The sequence below is a fragment of the Acanthochromis polyacanthus genome, chromosome 4, assembly GCF_021347895.1.
Source record: "Acanthochromis polyacanthus isolate Apoly-LR-REF ecotype Palm Island chromosome 4, KAUST_Apoly_ChrSc, whole genome shotgun sequence".
NCBI lineage: Eukaryota > Metazoa > Chordata > Actinopteri > Pomacentridae > Acanthochromis > Acanthochromis polyacanthus.
The window spans coordinates 27,928,867-27,952,877 of record NC_067116.1 but is presented as its reverse complement, the minus strand read 5'-3'; the positions used below and the strand labels follow the sequence as shown (position 1 = coordinate 27,952,877).

The window sequence follows — 24,011 nt, the reverse complement described above, 5'->3', positions numbered from 1 at the left end:
CTCACTTTTACATTTCCTCAGCCTGAACACATCAGTCTGTTTGAGGATGTTGCTCTCAGATTTTCATTTCTATTTTAAAAAATGAAAATCTGAGAGCAACAGCAAAATAAATTCCCTAAAGAGCTAGACACTGTAGTTTAGTGGAGGTTTTTTAACCCACTGAACCCCAAAGGCATGTTATTTAAAAACTGGGCACCTTGAAAAACTTTTTAAATTTTTATAAAATAAATAATCCAATAAATACATTTTTGAGTCCTCTATACTTCTAGCAATGGCTGTGCCGTTTCCCAAAAGGTGCACGGCTTCATACTATAGTGAAAAAAGAGCTCATGGCAGGTAAAAATGCTACAGAATGAAATCAGAAACTGCTTGGGGTTCAGAGGGTGAAACAGGAGAAAATAGTGCCTATGTTGGGGACTGAATTCACCTGTAGATTCACACACATTTGGTGCCAGTTGTGAGTGTCAGAAGTACAGTGTATGTGGCATAAACATAAAAGAGAAGGCTGGATTATTTCAACCCGGCATATTTCTCATTAATGTTACTATTACGGTTCAATGGGTCTCAGCAGGCTAACACTTGCAAGTACCAACTGTAAATATACGCTTGTTCACAAGAAAACTCCTTAGCACCTTTAAAATGAACTTAAATGCAATTTGGTCATTGTAATAAACCTTAACTTCAGATTTTCCTGAAACTAGAACAATGGACCACCCAGCTGTGTGAGAAACTAATTCATTATATGGTGAATAATTGTCATTTAATTTTAACTGCACAATACTGATGTGGTGTGAACTTTAATTCTGACAGTATCACGTAATATGAATCTGCTTCACCTCCTCTTGTTTTTGCTCTCGCTGCTCCAGAAAAAAATCCTCTTCAGAGTCATCTAAGCAAAGACAGTGCACGGCAGTGAAAAGGTCACAGCAGTTATCCACGGTCACACGTTCCCTGATGGCTGAACACAGCTTCTTCAACAACGTCGGCTCTCTGGTAAACTGTTCTCTCTGCAATGCCAGGCATCAAGAAGAAACATTAGGCTCCATGCTGGATATTTCCAAAGATCTTCAGAGCACTTTAGCATGACTACAGCACCAGCTTACCCTGAGAAGGTCGTGAAAGGCCTGAGTGTGAATGATTCTTGGCAAGTGCTGGACGATGACTTGCAGGCTCTCCTCCTGGAGCTCTGTGGCCAGGCTTCTCACCTGCTGGGCCCACTTGACTTCAGGGAGGCTGCCAATCAACTGGTCAGTGCCACAGAGCATGGTCACTGCATTCTGCACAGTCTGAATGGAAACATCTATCAGCTAAAGTAACACTCTATGTGAGAACAGAAAACAAAGTCAAATGAGCACATTGCTATAGTAAATATCTATTCACTTTACTCTTTCGTTCCTGCCCAGGACCTATTGATCAGTCGAGGGATTCCCCACGTTGTGCAACAGCTCTTGGCCAGCTCTGAATCACAGTGCGTGCCAAGAGTGAACAACAGTAGTTCTGTTTTGCTTTACTCTCAGAAGGCACACCACCTCCTTTTAGAGAGATAAAAAACAGGCCCAAGACTCAATTATCAATTACAAGGCTGGATCACTCCCCATCTGTCTGCATCCACATCATATCCCTAAATTACCCTCTCTTTAATAACTGAGAATTTAATAAAGGTCATCTTTGATTAGATCATGCTCAAATTTCCTTCCCGTGGAAAAACACTGCAGAACCAGTTGATGATATTTGTGCTATTACATGAATACTGTACAGCTGATGAGTCTGGGAGGGAGGAACTCACCATGGCTTCAGTTACAGCAGTCAGACAGGCTCTGTGGAGCTCAGGGGACAAGAGGGAAAAATTTCTCTCGCACCAGGCTTTCACAAAATGTTCAGCAACCCACCTGAGAATACACAATGGAAAGTAATGCTGGGCTCAGACCGCAGAAGTTTAACATCTGAAGAGAGTTTGAAATAGGGTTGCACATAAGGAGTAGCTTTGTAGATTTTCTTCTCTGTCTCGTCTCAGACATGTTCACACTACAAGATTTGAAAATAATCACACACTAAAGGATATTATTAAGGCTACTGAGCCAGTGGGGGCAGTCAGGGAGCAGAGCAACACCTCATGTGAACCAGATGTAAACAGAATGGAGACTATGGTGCAACAACTTGCAATAATTTGCAGTGAGAAAACAGAAGCAGGAGATTAAACAAGTATGGCTGAGAAAATGTTTGGGAAGACGTGGTTTATCTGTTCTTCATAGAGACCTGGAAGTGAGATTTTAATTCTAAGTTTTAACCCTCTGAATCCCAAAATGTGCCTGTGGGTTTGAAAGGCATGTAGTCTTTTTAAATATACCCAAAGTGACAACATGAGTTAGAGCCAGAAACTGAAAAAACAGAAAGAAATAATATGTTCCTGACGCTACTTATCTGTGATGTGAATGAAAGAGTGAGGCTGAGAAGCTCAGTGATGCACTGCTGCACAGAGCAGCACTGCTGGGTTCACCATCAAAGTCGCGTGACTCAACAGACTCAGCAATGACAACACGACACACACACCCACATCCACAAACCTTCCACACTCACCACTTCAAATGGAAACCATCAGAACTAGCTCACAGCCTCGCTCAACACATCCTATTCTCCTGACCTACATTCACACATTTCTTGCCCGCTCACTGCAGTGTGCACCACCATAGTTAGTTTGCAGTTCCAGCTATAGCACAACTCAAAGTGGGAAAAAAAGTGAAAGCGCTTGTGTGCGCGCTAATGAATAGAAAAGGAGAGAGATGAAAGTTATGAAGCATGTAGATATATAAGTGCCTTACATTCACAGTGGAGCCCAAAAGCCTGAGGCCACATAAAAAAAATCTGTCATATTTTTACATAATCCTGGGAATAATCAAAAAGCCTGAGGATTTAGACAGCCCTAAAAACACAACACATTTAAAATTCTGCACTATTTTTAAGCTCAGATAGCCTTTCTTAGGATTCTTAGGATTTTAAGTGCACGCTTGATCGACTCATCAGAGGCTCATTCACCTAAATCAGCCTGCAGCCATTGTTCACCTAACTGAAATAAACCTGTGCCTTCAGGTACTAGCGAAACATTGCCCACAAAGCAACACTGCGATAATAGGAAACGTGGCATCACCATCATGCTAAAGTGTCAGTTTGTTATTCTAAGTGTGACATCATGGCTTGACTGAAGGTTTCTCAGTGGTTGGTGCATGGATGTCTAAAACACTTGAAGACAGATCAACTGTATCCAAAGCACAAAATTAGCACACTGTTAGAAGATCAATACATCAAGCTTTGCTCACTGCGTTACGAAAGCAGCCTCATCACGAATACAGAATTGACTAAATAAAGAACACACATCAGCAATCAACAAAAGTCCTTTGAATAGAAGGCTGTCTAATAGTGTCTCAGAGGAACAGCAGCATCACGAAGTCACTTCTCAAGAGGAGAATCAAGGACAAGCGCTTCAGGTGAGCTACGACAGAGCAGTGTCTCACAGTGGATGAAAAGCAAGACGGTCTTGGGTCCAAAATGCTGGGATAACATGGATGATCAGGTCTGAACAATTACATCCAGCTCAAGTGCTGCCGTAATTAAAGCTAAAGGAGGCAAACAAAGAGAATACAATTTATGTACATTGTTCAGCTTTCCACGCAAATGGCTGAGCTGAATTTAGCAGGTGAAATAAAAAACAATAACTTGTATTAAATATGAAATATATGTAAACTGGCAATATCTTCACTAGTGGTGTCATACTGTACAATACAAGTAATACACTGGTGTGCACTGAAATATCTGCTTCTTTAGAAATGTGTTAACCTTGAGGAATAGCATTCATGTAAAAGCAGCTTTTATGAGTTAAAACAAAAACGAAAAAAAATTCCCAGAGCAAACTGCATCATAACTCTTTACCCTTGGCCACTTAAGAACACAGTAAGATTGCTTGTGCGAGTTACCTAGCAACAACATGCTGAAGTACAGTGTGCAAACAGTGAAACGGTAATTTCTGAATCATTGCAACATACAGTAGCACGAACAGTGACAGGCCAGGTCTTCAAACCGTATGTGTCCGCTTTAAGGTACCACAGATATTTTATTACTTACCTTGTATCATTTGTTTCTATACTTGTCATCTATCTGCTTGGTGTAAACACAGCCTGCAGTTCAGTCAAAAGTTCCAAACTTTTTGTCATGTGGAATGCATCATTTTTTAAACATGATTATTATTTTTCTTTTTTACAGAACATGGTGTGCATATTATATATTTCTGGAATTCTGGGAGGGGATTTTTTTTATTGACAAATGTAAAAAAAAATGTGATTTTGATGAAATGTCAAAATTTTTATCTTAGATTTGGTTCATTTTTGGAAACCAAAAATCATCCATGATAAGTTCAATCTGATTTTTTTTTTTTTTTTTTTTTTTTGCTTCTGGTTTCAATAAGTGGCATCATTCTGTTGATCCGTCAAAAATAACCTGGTATAAACCTTCCAGCAGGTTTTGGGGTTCAGAGGGTTGAAATGCAGAAACTTCTACAAATGCATGGATGTAATACAAAGTTCGAAGCTAAAACACAAGTTTCTATAATTGTGAGAGTCACTGTAGAAAAACAAATTGCTCAACTAACGCTGAGTCCAACACTTACCTCTTACAATGCATGTTCAGGTTTTGAAGGCCTAAGGCATGTGTGAGGGACAGGCACTCAAGAACTGTTCTCTGAACACCGTCAGCTGACTGTACACATATGACCAAAAAGCAAGAGGCGTGAATATATTCACATTATAATGCTCTGAACACATACTAACTAGGGCTGGACCCGAATATCCGGATATTCGTTCGCTGGGGCACTATCCGGATATTAATTTGGTATCCGAATATTCGCCCCCCCACCCCCCCGTCAGAAGTTACCGGGCGGAAAGAATATGCCGCGTTACTGTCTTCCCGCCGCCTTCGGCCCACATCTTCACATATCGGCTCATCTCATCGTGTGATCACATAAATATATACACATATGTCTATAACATATACACATATGTCGATGTGATCACTCCCTCCTCCCCCCAGACGAAAATATTCGGAGCTCGTCTCTTCCCTGCGCCTTCGGCCCACTTCGGCTCGTCCCGCCGTGTTCTTCGGCTCATTTCGGCTCCTCCATTCGTGTTTGTAAACACCACCCGAATGGCCGGGTGGCTGCTGACTCTGACGTCGCGCTTCACTTCGTTGCATAAACACAAGACAAGATGCCGAAGACCTCTGCTGAAGACAAAATGAAGGCAACGAAGGTCGGTTTACACTGGATTCAATCTGTGATCAGGAAATGTTGGCCAGAACTTTCTAAAAATGAAAAAAGGATCCGAATTTTCGGGCCGTCTGTGTCAAAATCCACCCCACCCCCCTCCGTCCGACGTTAGGGGGCGGAACGAATATTCGGATATTCCTCTTTAATAGGGCCCGAATATTCGGAGGCCAGAAACCACTATTTGGGCCAGCCCTAATACTAACATATGGCACCGTAAAGCAGCAAGGTCAGTAAGTGTAACATTCTGACCCAAACACATGCTGTATTCATCCAACAGTTGCAGCAGGTTGGAGATGCAGTTTCTGTGTATTTTATACATTGTTTGGATCCTCTCATTTGAAGAAAGATCACAGAAATACAGAACTGCAGATACAACAGATACTACTGTATTGACTCATTATGGTCACACAATCTGTGACTATCAGTGTTGTGGGAAATCGTGTAAAGATTGCACTAACAGGATTTACAAGAGCTGCAAAGACAACCGCAACAGGAGTAAGAACCCTGCAATACATGAAGTCTTATACAAAGCTACAAGCACATTACTAGAAACAACAATGAAGCATTAATGTCTAACTAATGTAGCCCAAAATACAGACTGCGACTAAACGGTTTTTTAAATTTACATACTTAACTGCTGTTTACTGAATTTATATTTATACTAACTGTACAATTATTGTCCATTTTAACATTATCGCCAACTGCTTTCCTCATGTGCATTTGGAGCACGACCAGAGTAAAGGCTTTAGAATCAAGACCGCAGTGTTTATTTTTTGAACACAGTGACCACACATAAGTTAGACTGCTGGACTGTGGCTATGAGCTCGCCTTCACACAGAGAAACACAGTCCAGCAGCTCGGTGAGCAATTAGCACAAAAGTAGAAGCTAAATGTGCCCAGATTGGCTGCAGCCTCAATGAAAACGGCAACTCACATTTATGCAGCAATATTTTCCTGGTAAATCCTTCAGTTTAAAGTGTATGCTATGTATATTATTTCCTATTGACAGGTGACACAATTAGCCTTCGCTTCAAGCACACTGATCAGCTGCAAATTGAACAATGAAAGCTAAACTACCCACAAGGCCTGTAGGTGTAATGTAACTGTATTTTACACAGGAATTAAGCCTGAGTACTTACGCTAAGGTAGCTTAAAGTAACTGTCATGTCTAATTATTATCATGCTCAGGTTTAGGTGGTAGAACTGTCTTCATATCAGCAGGTCCATTGGTTGGTCAATATGCTCTCATATGACCACATTTTTTATTGGGCAGACAATCTCTGGTGCTACTCTGTAAAAGGAAAAGAGCTCTATATCCTGAGCTTTCCAGGGTCATTATTTTTGGTGGAGAGGGGAACAGACTACCCGCAAACATCCCTACACTTTTACAACTTTGAACCTGCCCAATCTTATGGAGACTGCTAGCTCTGACTTATTTACCATTTAATGTTTACTCTGACTTGGCTCTAAACTAATTGACACCAAGTCAAAGGATTTGTGAAGTTTGATTTCAGCTGACAGATTTTCTTGGGTTGACTACACACTATTAAGCAGGCATATTGTTGGATGCTAAAGTCCTGTTTTGATTTTTAAAAAAGGGTACATTTAAGGATGTATTTGTTTATAAGCTTATAACGCAACATATGAATGTAAAAGATGTGTATTAATTTCTTCAATTCAAATTTTCCTAAAATTTTGGCCACAAAGATGCAAAAACAAATACTTAAATAAATCCTATTGCTGACCTTGGGGAAGAAGCGGCAGTAGTCTCGGGTCAGAACCATCTCCACTACATCTTTCAGCCCCTCCAAACCCAACATGTCTGCAGCCAGCACCACCTGACTGTGGGACAGAAGACACCACAAACAGATCAGTTTTCTTTTCTGGTTCTCTGTTCTAATTTTGAGCTTTCCGTTTGTTCATGTGCAGCACCTGGCACTGGCTCCGCTGGGCAGATCCACAATGGCTCCGTACATGAATTGGAGCAAGATTTCCATCTCATCTGGACCTAAGCTGAAAAGGGAAACACCAAAAACAGTTTACATGTCAAGGATCATAGGTGAACCCTCTGAACCCCAAGCAGTTTCTAGGTGTGTTTTGCTCCTGTCACACTTTTTTCATTTTTAACAACAATATAAACTCCTGCACCTCTATGGCAACAGCACAACCATGGCTAAAAGTATAGAGAACATAAATAATGAGAGCTGAATTTCCTTGCAACACAAATTCCATGAAAGAAAAAGCCTGGAATCGACATGTGCAACATTTTTCCAAGTGCCCCCAGGTGGTACCAATACTGCAAAAAGATATGGTGGCCTTCCCTACTATAGCTGCCTTTTTACTACTTACAGTACATTTACTATTTCTGTTTTTTTCTAGATTTGATCTGCTCTGCATAAACACAGCCTGCAGTTCAACCCAGTTGCACGAAAAGTCACAATATTTGTTAGACGACTTTGACTGCATCCGATTCAATCAATCAATCACAGAATTTTCAGATTTTTACAGAATACGGTTAGAGCAAATTGTCTGTTTTTGGATAGGTTTAAAATGAAACATATAGAATTAAATCAATAAAATTAATTGATTAATTAATTAACTATTGCAATTTAAGTTTATATTTTGATTTTTTCCCAACAAAATGCCACACATTTAAGGATTCTTGCTCTTTTCACTGTTTGTGGCTCTGATAAATAGTGCCATTTTAGCATTTTTTTTTACACAAAACATTGCTTTAAAAAAATATTCCTGGACTTTCAGGGTTCAGAGGGGGAAACATAGAAAATTGTTCCTAATCCAATTCTTATTTTCTGTACGTTCGCAAAACCATATTATGTTAATTTCGTCTACAAGGTTGGCAAACACAACTGAGAATGCGGTAAACAGAATCCATGTATCATGCAACTCCATCCACGAGACTGCAGCCTGGAGGCCACCTCAAAGGTTTCCCCGACACGTCAGCGCAGCCGCTCTCCATTCTGACAGCCGTGTCTTCCCCAGTTACCCTCAGATCAGTAAAGCTGAGCCGAGTGACACGTCTCTCCCCCGAGGAAATAAAGGGCTTCGTTTGCCTCTGCCGCTCTGAAAGAAGTAGACTGCGGGTGGTAGTGAGGGGGTGGGTTGCAGTCACTGGATGAGAAGACATTTGTGTGCCTTGCAGAGGAAACATTGCAACCTTGATTGGTAGAAATCTGAGCAAACTCTTTGACATTCCACTGGTAGTGGGTGCCGTGTGCATTTTTGGATATGTGGATTTAAAACACGGCATTGTGAGTGAAACCCCACACTGTACAGAGCTGTGTCAAAGAATGAATAATTAATGCAGTACATGCAGTAATTCAGCTGCATTGTTCAGGAATGATGTGTTAGAGCAGGAGCAGAGGTGTATTATTGATCTCTGCGACGTGCTGCTAGATGATGCTGATGTACCAGTCTTACCCTTGCAGAGTGATGCATTGTCTGGAGCTCTCCATCCAACTCCCGCTGAGCATGGCTCGGAAGTACTGAGACCGTGCACACAGGATTGCCCTAGAAACCCAATAAAGCAGGCAGTTGCATGTCAGATCCACCCACCGTTTAATATTTTACATGTCATCTGCTGGGATTGAGTGCACTTCAGTGGTTTTGAAGTGACAGAGGACCAAAAATTATACCGTGTGTTCTTCAGTGTCTAAAGACTGTGTTTGTATTCTCCCTGGCTTGATTATACTTGATATGGAAATAATGTAATATTTAAAATGCCTTTCCTTTGAGGCAAAAAAAAAAACATTGTTCTGCCCACACTGTTATCTGCAGAAGAGCTGCTATGACTAATTAAATAGTTGTCAACTACAATTATCGCTTAATATCTTGATAATTGAATAAATTATTTTAATTATCGGATTCTAGCTTCATAATTGTGAATATTAATTATCTGCTTTATTTTATCTTCTATGACAGTAAACTGCTTATCTTTGGGTTGTGGACAAACAAGACATCTAAGTGCATCATTCTGGGCTTTGAGGAAAGCGTTAACATTTTTCTGTCCAAACAGCTGCTCGAAAAAACATATCAACAGATGCAACCTATCTCTATATTGTATTTCCAGCATCAAAAACACATTGCTGTAATTATCACATGTAAACAGGATGAACCTTAGTTGAAATATTATTGAAAAAAATGTATGTGCATCTCCTTTTCTAAGCCCTCTTCTGTAAACTTCCCATCTGCCTCTCTAAGATGCTCTCTCCTTTTTCAAAAGTTTACCAGCTCAGTTCTGCAGGTTATTGCTGGTTTCAATCATTCCACCTGTTCACACTGGTCACTGAAAGACTTCCTAAACTGATTCCAATGGGGAACGGAATCCACAGTCCTTGTTCAGTGTAAGAAATGAGATGTCTGCATGGATCCAGTTTTTACAGATTGAAATCAATTCTGAATATTTGTATTTCAAAAGTTTGCTTCAAACTGGCTTGACAGTTACATCAAAGCATGGCTAGTAACACAAAATCTTAAGTCAGTATATTTTAACTTTGGACAACACCCACTTGATTTGTAGAGGTCAGACTTCTTAAGCCTCATTAACTTCAGGTGACTGTATTTTTGCACAGAACAAGGACTCATTTTGCTCCGTCACTTAAATTCAAAACACATTATGGAGGTATATCTCATATGGACAGGAGGAACAATTCGAGCAAGAAAAACTATTTCAATGTCAATACAGGCTCTATTCCACAGACTATCACAACAGATTTCTTTTTTACAGTGCCAGAGTTTCTCAAAACTGCATTTCTGTAACAGCAAACCTAATCTGGAATCAAGGCCTTCACACTTAGCATTCAAAAACTCACATTCAAAACTTGTGACGTAACTTTTTGACAGGGACCACCTCTCTACTTGCCACTTGTCATATTGCTGGTTTTGTAATTACAACAAATTACAAAACCACATTTTCATTCTGTAACCACATCCCTCTTGTAAAGCATGTACCTCTCTGGAGGTGTGAATAAATTAATAATTAAAGTAGAGGAGTGGGTGACAGACTGGTGAAGCCCGGGCTTAGCTTCTGATTTAGAACTGCTGTTGCTCACACTTCGTCGTTGTACATATGAGTGCTGCAGAGCAACCAAGAAACAGTCTAGTCTGATGAGCTGTGGCTGGCTGGCTGGCTGCTCCACTAAGCAGGAGCTGGGAGAAACCTGTCTCCATGGTTACCAGCTGCTACTACTACCTCTGCATTACTGAATGACCACCCACCACTTCTCCACAGTCAACAGCATATGTGCGACCTTCTTGGGTGTCGTGCATCTTGTAAATGTGACTGTGACGCGCAGCCAATGAAGACACAGAAAACAGACTGAATTCCAGATGTCTATTCAGAGCGCCGAGATGCCAAAACAAGCAGTTTTAATACCTGTGGCAGGAGAAGACGTGCTCTGCTACTTGGATGGTGATGTCGCACTGTTCTCCTCTTTGGTACAGATCCAGCAAGTCAGCTCCAAGGCCAGAAGCTGGCTCCAGAACAACAGCGTCTGAGAAAAGATGAGGTGGATAACCGAACAGGACAGGAAGGGGAGAGCGAATAAGAGAAAAGCTTTAGGTGAACAATAATCTGTGGAGAACATTGTTAACCCATTGAACTCAAAAACAAGCCGGCTGGTTTGAAAGGCGTGTGTGTCTTTACAAAACTGACAATTATCAGAGCTGGAAGCTGTAGAAACACAGAGAATCACTGGATGCTCCAGCTTTCCAGCGGTTCTTCAATTACCCATCAGTGGCATGCTATTCACTCTAAATCTAAGCTTTAAATTGTTATATTTCTTCAAAATCAACTCTTGGATCAATTCTGACCCGTAACATGATTTGTTGCATCATAAAAACAAATCTGTGTTCTCTTTGTGCCTGTGACAAACAGTTAAAAGACAAAAATTCAGAGGAAGATTCAGGGACTTTTCGATTACACTGCAGGCTGTGTTTACATAAAGCAGATAGGAGACAAGCAATGAAAGAAATGAAAAATGAAAGCACTAAAATATCTATGGTAAAAAGAGTCCAAATGTTTTTCCTGTATTGTTAACACATATTGTAGATGCAGAGTCGAGTGTTACAACATTTTTGTAAAATAAATAGACAAAGAAATTAAAGTTTTTTTATTTTTACCATTTATGCTTTATGACATAACTACTTCATACCGCACAAAGGTAATTTTTGAGTTCTCTCTCCTTCTAGTCATGATTGTGCCGTTTTCACAGAGGGATAGGACTATATATGTAATTTTAAAAAATTGTCGGCAGTGAGCAAAAATACGACAGGATGTAATAACACCAGAAACTGCTCGGGTTAATCTGTGGGTGACACATTATTAAACCACTTCACTAAAAAATGCAGTAAAAAAAAAACAAAAAACCATAAAGCAGAGCTAAACATGAATTATCCGTAGCATGGCAATGCTTTAATTAGCATCAACGACAAGAGGGATGCAAAGGCGATTAGCTCTTAAGTGGATTATGGCTGAGATAACATGATGTGAAGAAAGTGTATGGAGGAGGGCAGCTGAATGGTAACACAACCTCGAATAAACCTTTCACTCTGGTACCTGAGTCAGTGGAATGATGAAGGTCTGCTGGGTTGGGAACAGGCAGAGTACTTTCAGGCACGGAGCCCTCCACATCTGGGATTACTTCAGCTGAGCGCATGCTCTGCTCTGCTGTGTACACCCGCCTGCAGGGGGGAGACTCTAAAAGTTAATTAAAACTGTGCTTTTCATACATATTTAAATTACATTTTCATTCGATGCACTGTGACTTCAGTGACACAGTCAGCCTCAGCCTGAACTGTGCAGGATTTTCTATTTCTGCTCATGACTGGCAAACTTATAAAGTGACGGTATCAAAGGCAAACAGTTAGAATAAATATATCCCAACTGCTTCTGAAAAGTACTTACTCTGCCCAGGATGCTCTGACTATCACTGTAAATGTATCAGCTGTTTGTAGTCAAAGTAGGAAAAGATTGAGCAGAGCAATCCAAACAGTCATTTTCCCAGCAACTTCCTCCATAAACTCCACTAAAAGCCCCAAATGCTGACAATCCTTCACAAAGCTCTGCATCTTCCAGGCAGTCGCTGTCCAGACATCTTGATAAAAACAGGAATTTGATGTGAGGATAGAATAGTAAATTGGAAGCTTTACTTTATGGCTCAGCTTTAACTGCACAGCTACAGTAGTTTTGGAGCATACAGTCAAATTCACTATTATTGAGCATACGCAAACATTTTATACTTTTGTCAAGGATGCTGTGAGATTTCCATGTAAAATTCTAAATCTTCACTAAATGTCCATCTTTTTAATTTTAAAGACGATCTTTAGTAGATTATTTAGCTGCAGTGGTGGAGGTGACACACGACAAAGTACAAAGTCATTTCAATTACATCACATGTATCTGTAATGCTGCCATAAAATGCAGCCATAAAGGGACAGCGTATCTTCTTGGCACCGCCTTGATTCTCTTCTGTAAGTAGGCCTTGTTTTTACCACAACATTTTTCTATGAAGCTCTCTTTGGGCTGGTTTTCACTAACTTTGCACATGTATGACTTTACTAAATAACAGATAAGACAAACAAATAAAAAGAAAGATTTTGAGTATGTTCATCTTCTGAAGACTGGAATTTCTGTTGATAAGTGGGCATAAGCAAGGTTTAATATTATGCTGTTTATTGGCAAGTAAGTAACAAAGCATCTCAAGTAATGTGGAGAAACACAAAAGTAATGTAACATTTACTTTCTGTAAAATGATGCATTGCTTTCAAAAAGTAATGAGTAATCTGTAATGCATTACTTTTTTTGAGTAGCTACTTCAATACTGTTTGACTGGTATGAAATGAATTTCCCGCTACCACCAGTTTTGTCCACTTGACTGTTTTCCTGCCTATCTTCATTGTGAATGAAAGAGCCGACCTAATCTCTCCAAAACAGTGACATTCTGTAGTAGCTGATTCCATATGCAATTCATTTTAACGGCAGATGAATAAATGCCAACAACCTCCTACACAACTGGATACGAGGAATTAGCGGTGTTGCAGTCTCCATGTGTGAAAGGAGCTTGAAGCTGATTTTTAACCCCACCGGCGCTGTTCCTAAACAAGGACGACTTGTTCTTCTAGTCCCAATTAGATGTTGCAAATGAGACATAAATCAGTGGATCAAAGAGTACACACTAAAGCCTTCATGATAACTATGCAACTGCTGCGCAAGAACCTTACAGCAGATGATTGTAAGCACTTAATTTGGGATTTGTGCCACAACACTAACATGAAAATGGGATGTAATTTTTTCTTGAATAGCATTTACAGTGCTACTTCACACAAAAATACAAACACAAGTAAACCCAGCAGAATAAATATGGTGTACTTGGCGCCCTCTGTCAGACAGATGCTGCAACTGTAATACTAACATACAGGGGTAAGTGATGTGTCTGAACAACCACTCCCAGAAAGCAGATGGAGACTTAAGGCTTCATGTGAAACTACTGAATGTTTCTTCGATCTCTACGGGGAAATGGAAGTTGCCTAAGTCAGCAAATCCACAGGAACCCATTGCCTACCTGAGGAAGTCTTTCAGCGCAGAGAGCTCATAGCCAGGAAGATGGATGATGATGGGATCTTTGTGTGTTTGTCCACGAAGCACATGAGGAGCTCTGGCCAGCAGTACAGCTCTGTGTGCTCGGAGCGAGCCAGAAGCAGCATACAGAGAAACATCTGCCTCCAGTTCCTCCTGCAGCAACCTGAAGAAATATATTACAACACTGCATTAGGGGCAACGCCCTCGAAATACAAACCACACAACAAAATGAACTACAGTTGGTGACAAGATGGAAATGTTTTCAAATTAAATGTACATCCAATCCTCTGAAATACATATGAGAAAGTGCAAAAACAAAAACAATTGTGACATCAATTTTCCATTAGACAAAGAACAAAATTATCTGACTTATCGTTTAATTAGGAAAACCATTGAACTTTTAACTATAAATTGTGACATTTCATTGAAATCATGTTATTCTACTACACTTGTCATTTTAAAAACTAAACAGCTGCCAAAAATAAACTGTCTGCAATATCCAGATTATGTACAAAACAAAAAATTTTGAACTCCTGTGTAAAACTATGAAGCAATTAGTGACTCAACTGAGACCAAAACAGACATGAAAAAATTCAGGGCTTTGTCAGCTGAACTTGGCTGAACTGAATGCTGTGTGTACACAGAGAAGAGACAAGCATGTAAACAACTTAAAAATGTAAATAGTAAAACATCTATAAAATGTAGCGTCACTATTATTGGTGTCTCCTCAGAGCATTTGGAAGACTGTTTTAAATGCTGATTCCACGCTTTTTTCGATCTTTGTATAATAAAAATCATAGAAATTTAACTTTCAGTTTTTATTTTTATGATTTATGGTATTATAATAGGCCATGATGCAAAGACATTTTTGAGCTCTCTCCACTACTAGTCACATCATACTGAAGTGAAAAATGAGTCCACGGTGAGTAAAAACATGTCAGGAGCAAAAAACAGCAAGAAATGGTTTGGACTTTAAACATTTAAAATCCAACATATAATAATAAAAGCAATAAGCAAAGGCCAGAGCTTCAAAAATGAATCTGATGGCCTATTTTTCCACTTCAGAATAACACATACAGAGTCCTGAGGCGGTCCATTTCTTCTTTACAATCATTATATCTCGTCCTGGCTCAATGACTGATGTGGGTGACCCAGAAATCAGTCAGCTCAGGGCCAACTGGGCGCTACGAATCCAAACGTTGGTGTTGTGTCCATTTTTGCAACCCTCTGATGAGAAGTGCACAAATTGATCACGCAACAGGGATATTTACATCCTTGAACGGCTCAAAGCCACGTGAGCTTGATCCACGAGCTTCAAGCACAATGTAAGGTAACTTTACTGCATACTGAGTTTTATTTGTAGATCCTATTAACTGAGGAAAACAGGGCCCTTGGGTATTCTTATTATTGGGAGGGATTAAATTGGGATTTGTGAGGAGGGGGAGTCCTTGTCCAGTAAACCAAGCTCATACATAATGCTGTATTATGACTAATAGGGACTGATTCTGCAGTAAAGGAGGATGGATGGATGGATGGATGGATGGATGGATGGATGGATGGATGGATGGATGGATGGATGGACGGATGGATGGATACTATTTGCATTTAATTCCTGCCATTCAAATTATACACACATATTCCCTTTAAGTATCAGCTGTAATTTACAGGCTGAATATAATAAACTCTATTTTCATAATTACGTCAACAGATTGTTGCCAACACTTTGTATTTACTTCACTGATTGGATCACTTCCAGTCGCAATGATACCACAAATGCAAATATTATTGCATTCAAGCAGAAAAAATAAGAACTCTTTGTCTTAATCCACTCTACTTGACTGCAAAAAATATTGTAATTCTACAGAGAAAACCATATTCAGACTGTAGCTTGAAAAAATAAATAAATACTCAATTCATTTTGAGCGTGACTTCTTTGTTTCAACAATCACTGTTGAAACTGTGAATCTGTGCACAGCAGTTCAACAGCTCTCTTGTTAAAAAGCATTTAGGTTAAAAAGCCTATGTGCTCTCACAACAAGACAGATGATGCAAATAATTAATGACTTTACTACTGCTGTGTCAGCTGCATATATTGCACACTGTCTGTCTCTCTTGGTGTTGAGACAATAAAAGTTAAAGTACAAGACAGAGCCTGACAGAAAAATCTCCCAATTTGTGTGAGTCAGCGATGCTGATTATAAGAAACTATATGGAAATTCTCGGAGGAATTTTAGAACTAAAAGCTGCATTTTACCAGATTATTCCTCACCATTTCCCCATCCTTTTCCCAGTTAGTGAATTGCTGTACTTCTTCAAACAAAAAAAATGAGGCGGTAGCTGGTTTTCAGTCGCCTGCATTCCTCATTCTTCTACTGTATAATTCTTAAACACAATCACAAACCAGTGACTTATTTAACTTTTCTGCTATTTCACTCAGTGGGCGGAAAATATCTTAGTGTGACATCAGACTTGTCAGCAATAAACCAGCATCACAGATGAAAGGTTGCAAGTGTGTACAGGGGGCTCCAAAGGTGAGAACACGCACAAGTGTAGTCAGGGTTATGGCGATATTGATGCTTCATAAATCCTCAAACAAAAAACTGTTTTAACTCGTGGAAAATCTAAATTCTTTCATGACACAGGAGCAGCTTTTAAAAATTTGCATTTAAGTGTATCCCCTAAAGTTTAACTGCTTATGTTGTGGTGTGAGGGGTTGGAAAATGAAAAGCAAAGCTTCTTCCATCCCCTTTTCAAACCTTGCGAGTAACTGTAAGTTAGTGGGAATTGTAAATGTTTAATTATATATGCGGGGTGTTGAAATAAACTTAAATCAAATCAAATCAACATAGGTTTAATTGATAAAAATCTGCATTAAATATAATTTAAAAAGCTACTTAAAAACTAAAATAAGTCATTTGAATGACCAGTGACCAAATTCCATGCTTTGCAATGTGGTGAAAAGGGTTCTCCATGTAATTTCCAATCACATTTACAAAAAAAATGACAGATTAGAAGAGATAAGAAGAAGAGACTGATAAATAAAAGCTGGATCCTGCAATTCCCATGATGCAACTTTAAGCAGGGGTCGGCATGAATCTGGAAAAGGCCAGACAAGCACAGATATTTGCATGCGCTTCACAGGCCTACTTTATAACGCAGAGGCAAATCTAGGCTACCCAGATAAGACAACCAATCACTGCAGCACAACGGAAGCTAAACAACGTACTGTGGCTGACAAGGGCAGCAAAGCAGCAAAAGGTGTTTTAATCACCTAAAAAATAAAATCAATATCAGAGTAAGTGTAAGCTATATTTGGAATATAATCAGTGATTTATGTTGCCGACAGCCCTTTCCAGCAGGGAATGCTAGCTTTAAAGAAAGCCAACAGACTCCTTTGACTAAAATGAAGAGCTGCTGATCTACCACTGTGTCAACTGGTTAATTTGTGTTTCTGTGTGAGAGCAGGGACTGTGTTATTGACTGACATTTTTTAACATTTCAGCTTTTAACCCTAGTCCCTTTCACATGCCTTACCTGCTCAGGTCTGCAGACAAAGCAGATGATAAACATCTTTTCAGCTGCTCTTTGTATTTACGCTCTTTGGCCTGGAACTCTCTTGTAGCCTCAGTGGTAATCATGGTTTGTTATGTTTTCTAAGACAGAGACAAGACAGACACGTCAGGTTGTGAATTAGCAGACTGGAGGATTACAAAACATCAAATGGCACATTGTGTGAATATTTAGAGAAATAGAAGTAAAACAAGTCATCTAAACAACTGCAGAGACACAAATTACAAAAAATATACCAGAAAGTGTCATGCTGCAATCCTACTTTTAGAGAGTACTGGAGCTGTAATAGAATGTGCCAAATCATATTCACTTATATGACAACGCTGACGTTCGCCTCAGCTGTTAAATGAAAAGTTATCGAAAACTTTATTGCATAGCCGAGTGACTGTGTATTTGTCTTTCCCACATTTTAATGACAAAACCTTGCTCGACATTTTCAGAGAACCCTTATTGTTGCGTGGAACCTATTTTAAAATTTGAGAAAATATTACTGCATCCGCAAAAATGCAACAAAAATTGATTTCACTACATTTTTCATTTAGACACAATCAAAGCAAAGTCCAAAACCACTGCATATAAAACGGTCACATCTGGACTACACTGTCCTTCAAAGGCTAAAACACAGCTTCCATTCTGTGAAACATTACATCTTTCAGTGAAAATGCCAAAAAAAAAAGGGGAAAGTATATATAATTATTAAAGTTTTAGAGCTTGACCTGGTCTTATGTGGTCTACTTCAGAAAAAGCTGTGACGTTTTCCTTTGTTGTAATTTCACAAAAATAGTAAACATTTCACAGATTAAAAAATGTGTTTTAAAGACTATTTTGTACCTCTAACAAAATGTTAGAGATTTGACCTGCATATAAATATAGTAGTTAAAGAGCTGAACCTGGTCTAATGCGATCGACATGCAAAAAAGAAGTGAAATTTCACAAGCAGAATAGAGGTTTCACAAATCAGAAATTGTGCTAAAAAGAATCTTTAGCCTTTGTAAAACAACGTAGTCCAGATTTGACCTGTCTATATACAGAAGCTTTAGATTTGGGCCTGGTCTAAAGTGTCTTACATGTAAATACAAACACAATGAATAACTGTTTCACAAATTTCACAGTGGGTTTCATACAGCATTAAAGGTTTACCTAAAATGTCAAACAAGGTTTTACATCATTACATTGAAGGAAACAACTGAGAAAAGGTCAGTCGGTGCCGCAAGTTAAGTTTTCTTGACCTTAACTATCAAATTGCAAGCCACCTTTTCATAGCTTTATGTCTAATATTTTAATAAACGCTGCTAGCCTCACCTTCTGTAACTTCCCTGACTGACCTGACACGAGTGCAGTACCACCCTTCGCCACACTAGCTAACTTATGTTTATCTACCATTAGAATACAGAGAGGCGCTGTTTTACCAAGTTACTTTAAATCAATGAAAATTTAAGGAGGTGACCGACAACGACCCATATTCATTATATTAGAGAAATTAAATTAAAATAGAAATAAATTAATTGGGTGCATAAAAAGGCTATAAAATAATAAACAAAAAGGTTGAAAATGATGCGCTAACTTCTAAGCGAAAACACGCCTGATCACATCACAAAGAAGAAGCAGCCTCTCTGTTTAATGAGCAGCCTTCCTCCAGAACAAAACACACGAAGCCACACTAACGTAACTATGCTGTCACATGTGTTTACTCTCTCTGTGTTTGCTTTTGTTCTATCCTGAAGGCTCAACAACTCTCATTTTTTCTCGCAGCTAGCATGCTAACGCTAGCTAGGATGAGCTGCCGTTAGTACTTAGTTATCTTCTTGAACCTAAAACTCCGATTAAATAAAAAGGCCTACGGCTAGTAACTGCGACCGACATCTATCTGTTAGTATGAGCTTCAGTAATAAGTACAACTATAGAACATTAATTAACGGGCTGACCCACTGACCGATGTTGTTGACATCGCTGCTGCACGCTGTTCGCTTCCCACTAGGACGCGGTTTGTCAAACGGTGGAGGAGAAGACAGCTTGGAAGCCACTGCACATGCGCAGTATGGGTCAGAAATGCTGCATTTACAGCTGGGAATTCAAAGTTTCTTATGCCTGACCCGGAAAAATCTCAGCAAAAGCGCCAAAAGTCGGATTTCCTACTCGGCAGCAAGACGCTGAGGTTAGCTTCCATTCCTAGCCGTGGCATTTAAGGGGAAAGTTAAGGGAAAATGACGTGTTTGGTTTATTGTTACATTTTAAAGACGCAAAACCGTGTTAGACGATGTAAGAAAACCCTAAATGCTGTCTGAAGCCCACTTTTAAATTTATGAAAGTTTTTTCTATTAGTGAAATACAAAAGCGACATTTGACAGCTTTTTTTTTTTTTTTGCATGCAGACCACATGAGACACGATCCAGATCTAAAACCCCTAATTATAGACTGGTCAAATCTGGAACAAATTATGCCAAAGAGGATGTTCTTTAAAATACAGTTACTGATATGTGAGAATGTTAAAAAAGGATTAAATAAAACCAGACCCACATCTAAAACGTGTGTGTGTTTGTGTGTATGTATAAATAATTTTTAGCATTTTTACAAACAGATAAAAGTAATCACAAATCAGAAAATGTGTTTTAAAGAGTCTTTAGCTTCTCTGGCATAATAAAAATTTAGGCCAGATTTGACCAGTTTACATATAATGGTTTTAAATCTGGATCTGATCTAACGCGGCCTAATGCAAATAAAATTAAAAGAAAAGCTATGAAATCTCAGTGAGCTTCAGGCCCCATTAAGGATTTATGGAGAATGCCCTAACACAGTTTTAGGGCAGTAGAATATAGAAAAAATTGAAAATTAGTTGCTCACCACTCTAAGTTAAGTTTGTTGTCCTTGGTTACTTGAGTAAGGTTGAATCATTTTGTACCAGAAACACTGTCAGAATCTTGACATAATGAGGGCTGAAATACATCCCAGAAATCTTTAGATTTCCATCAAATAATTGCACCATTCACAGATTGTTTCAGGCTAAAAAGAATATAAAATGTGAACCACAGTGCTGTAGTCAAAGTGAAGTATCCCACTGTTTTTTACAGTGGGTACGGAAAGTATTCAGACCCCTTGGAATTTTTCACTCTTTGTTTCATTGCAGCCAAAATCAAAGGAGTTCATTTTACTTCTCATTAATGTACACTCAGCACCCCATCTTGACAGAAAAAAAAAAACAGAAATGTAGAAATTTTTGCAAATTTATTAAAAAAGAAAAACTGAACTATCACACCGTCATAAGTATTCAGACCCTGTGCTCAGTATTGAGTAGAAGCACCCTTTTCAGCTAGTACAGCCATGAGTCTTCTTGGGAATGATGCAACAAGTTTTTCACACCTGGATTTGGGGATCCTCTGCCATTCTTCCTTGCAGATCCTCTCCAGTTCTGTCAGGTTGGATGGTGAACGTTGGTGGACAGCCATTTTGAGGTCTCTCCAGAGATGCTCAATTGGGTTTAGGTCAGGGCCCTGGCTGGGCCAGTCAAGAACGGTCACGGAGTTGTTCTGAAGCCACTCCTTTGTTATTTTAGCTGTGTGCTTAGGGTCATTGTCCTGTTGAAAGGTGAACCTTCGGCCCAGTCTGAGTTCCTGAGCACTCTGAAAGAGGTTTTCCTCCAGGATATCTCTGTACTTGGCCGCATTCATCCTTCCTTCAATTGCAACCAGTTGTCCTGTCCCTGCAGCTGAAAAACACCCCCACAACATGATGCTCCCACCACCATGTTTCACTGTAGGGATTGTATTGGGCAGGTGATGAGCAGTGCCTGGTTTTCTCCACACATACCGCTTAGAATTAACACCAAAAACTTCAATCTTGGTCTCATCAGACCAGAGTCCTTCATGTGTTTTTTGGCAAACTCTATGCGGGCTTTCATGTGTCTTGCACTGAGGAGAGGCTTCCGTCTGGCCACTCTGCCATAAAGCCCCGACTGGTGGAGGGCTGCAGGGATAGTTGACTTTGTGGAACTTTCTCCTATCTCCCGGCTGCATCTCTGGAGCTCAGCCACAGATCTTTGGGTTCTTCTTTACCTCTCTCACCAAGGCTCTTCTCCCACCATTGCTCAGTTTGGCTGGACGGCCAGGTCTAGGAAGAGTTGTGGTCGTCCCAAACTTCTTCCATTTGAGGATTATGGAGGCCACTGCGCTCTTAGGAACCTGGAGTGCTGCAGAAATTCTTTTGTAACTTTGGCCAGATCTGTGCCTTGCCACAATTCTGTCTCTGAGCTCCTTGGGCAGTTCCTTCGACCTCATGATTCTCATTTGCTCTGACATGCACTGTGAGCTGTAAAGTCTTGTATAGACAGGTGTGTGCCTTTCCTAATCAAGTCCAATCAGTTTAATTGAACACAGCTGGACTCCAATAAAGAAGCAGAACCATCTCGAGGAGGATCAGAAGAAATGGACAGCATGTGAGCTAAATATGAATGTTGCTGCAAAGGGTCTGAATACTTATGACCGTGTGATATTTCAGTTTTTCTTTTTTAATAAATTTGCCAAAATTTCTACATTTCTGTTCTGAGAGTGAAAAATTTCAAGGGGTCTGAATACTTTCCGTACCCACTCTATGTTAATTTCAGAGCAGGGACTTTATCATTGTTTGCCTTGAAAAAGCCCTATTTATGATGATTTACAGCTATAATAATGTTGTACCTGTAAGTTGTACCTAACTGTTTTTCATAAATCTTATTTATTGGTAATTTGGGGTGACAGAACATTTAACAGTCCAGAGAATAGATGCAGATGCAGGTTGAGAGGAAAAAGTGAGCCCATAAAGTCTCAGACACAATACTCCAAATAGTTTTCTCACTGCATTATTGAGTTGTACTATGCTTCATGCTTTAGCAGTATTGTTTAACAGATGCTAATGATAACAAAGGATTTTGAATTGAACTGAACTGAATCAAATTGGATTTAATTGAAAGGAACTGAACATTGTACATCAAACTTGCAGTGGTCAAAAGTTAGGTAATGTCAAGGTCCAACTTACCATTTCTTTCTAGTGATGCTTTCAGGTGCTGCTCCTATCCTTGACCTCACACAGACTATCACAACAAACACATTTGCTTTATTCCATGATTGCAGGTAGACTGCGTAATACGGATGCCCTCTGGTGGTGCTGGTCTACACTAGAGTGGTGGCAATTCCATTCAGATGTAAATGCTCTTATTTGTTGTTTTTCCTGGATACCATCAGACAAAAATATTTAATATTTTCTCTTCTGAAATGTTGTTTTTCCATAAAAAACTGTATTCTGGTAATTGCTAACAGAAATGATATCTTGTATCTGTAACACGGACATACTTTTGAGTCTGATCTAGCTACTATGTGAGAGCATTCACCAAAAAAGCGAAGATCTTTTTGTTTATCTTAAGTGACATGACTGAGGGGGAAATTACAACTATCCTGTTGCTACAAGGACAAATGGGGATTTTCACACATATAGGAACCAATTATATGATTACTAGAAGTTGCACTGAAAACAGACTGCAAAAAAATAGGCCCTAATAGCTTTGTCTTTCCATAGAATCGTGCAAATTTCTGTCTCTACTTCATTTCAAACCAAGCATTCTAATAAATAAACTAGAATAATAAGCTATTTATTTGCTGGCAAAATGTGCACCAGTCTCTACTGCGGTCATTTATACTCCTTTACTTTTAATTTCTCCTTTGTGAGATCAATAAAGTCTATCTTATCTTATCTTATCTTACCTGATTAAATTTAGTATATTTCCGAGGGTCCTTGAAGGCAGCAGAGAAATGGCCCCCTGATGGATGTTGACGTCATTGTCTCATCCTGCATGTTTCTCTGATCCCATGATGTCAGTGTGAATGTAACTGTAACCGTTTGAATCAGCATCAGAGCTGCAAACACAGAGGACGTAATAATCTGTTTGTACCGTGAGATCTGCCACAGAGTGATGAATATTAGAGCAAATTTTGAATAATATTAATAATTATGGTGTTAAATTGAAACTACTGAGGTGGTTCTTAACAATAAGCCATCCTCAAATGGAGCCATAAGTTTTGTTTGAACATTGTATAAATATGAGCATCAAACACTTCATTTCTTGCAGTCTGGTGAATTTTCATGCAACAAATTTGTGCTTTTAATGCATATCTCTACGGTGTAAGTGTCATAATCCCTATTTCAGGTGTAAATACAGACCAAATGGTGAAGGAAAATGACCCTGACCTGCTGGGTTACCCTTGAAATCTGCTCATATGAGGAAAACATTTGAGTATCCAGGATATAACAACAACTAGCCCCGATTACTGAATTATAGTTAATCAAATATTAGATAATTGGATTTTTACAAATATTAAAAATCCTAAAAAAAAATAGTATTTCTGGTAGAGTACATTCATAGTCATGCTTCTTCTGTGTGTTCTCATACCCAAATAGACCAGCAGTGAAAATCAGTGAGCTTCTGGCACAGCACCTTTATGTAAATTATACTATTTGCATCTAACCACACTGTTAAATATGGAAGTTAAAAACTGTCTAAATGTTTGT

At 39.2% G+C, this 24,011-nt stretch overlaps 1 protein-coding gene across 1 annotated transcript in view; it reads right to left on the bottom strand.

Annotated features, from left to right (window-relative positions):
* Positions 1-19,539, bottom strand: part of btbd8 (BTB domain containing 8) — a 32,866-nt gene extending 13,327 nt beyond the window's left edge. Inside the window, 12 exon segments of the mRNA XM_051947655.1 lie at positions 837-1,007; positions 1,104-1,286; positions 1,787-1,889; positions 4,658-4,746; positions 7,057-7,153; positions 7,244-7,324; positions 8,750-8,839; positions 10,704-10,821; positions 11,886-12,010; positions 13,891-14,070; positions 17,442-17,560; positions 19,411-19,539. Coding sequence (XP_051803615.1) covers positions 837-1,007; positions 1,104-1,286; positions 1,787-1,889; positions 4,658-4,746; positions 7,057-7,153; positions 7,244-7,324; positions 8,750-8,839; positions 10,704-10,821; positions 11,886-12,010; positions 13,891-14,070; positions 17,442-17,545 — 1,341 coding nt within the window. The 5' untranslated portion in view covers positions 17,546-17,560; positions 19,411-19,539.
* Positions 19,540-24,011: the final 4,472 nt, after the last annotated feature.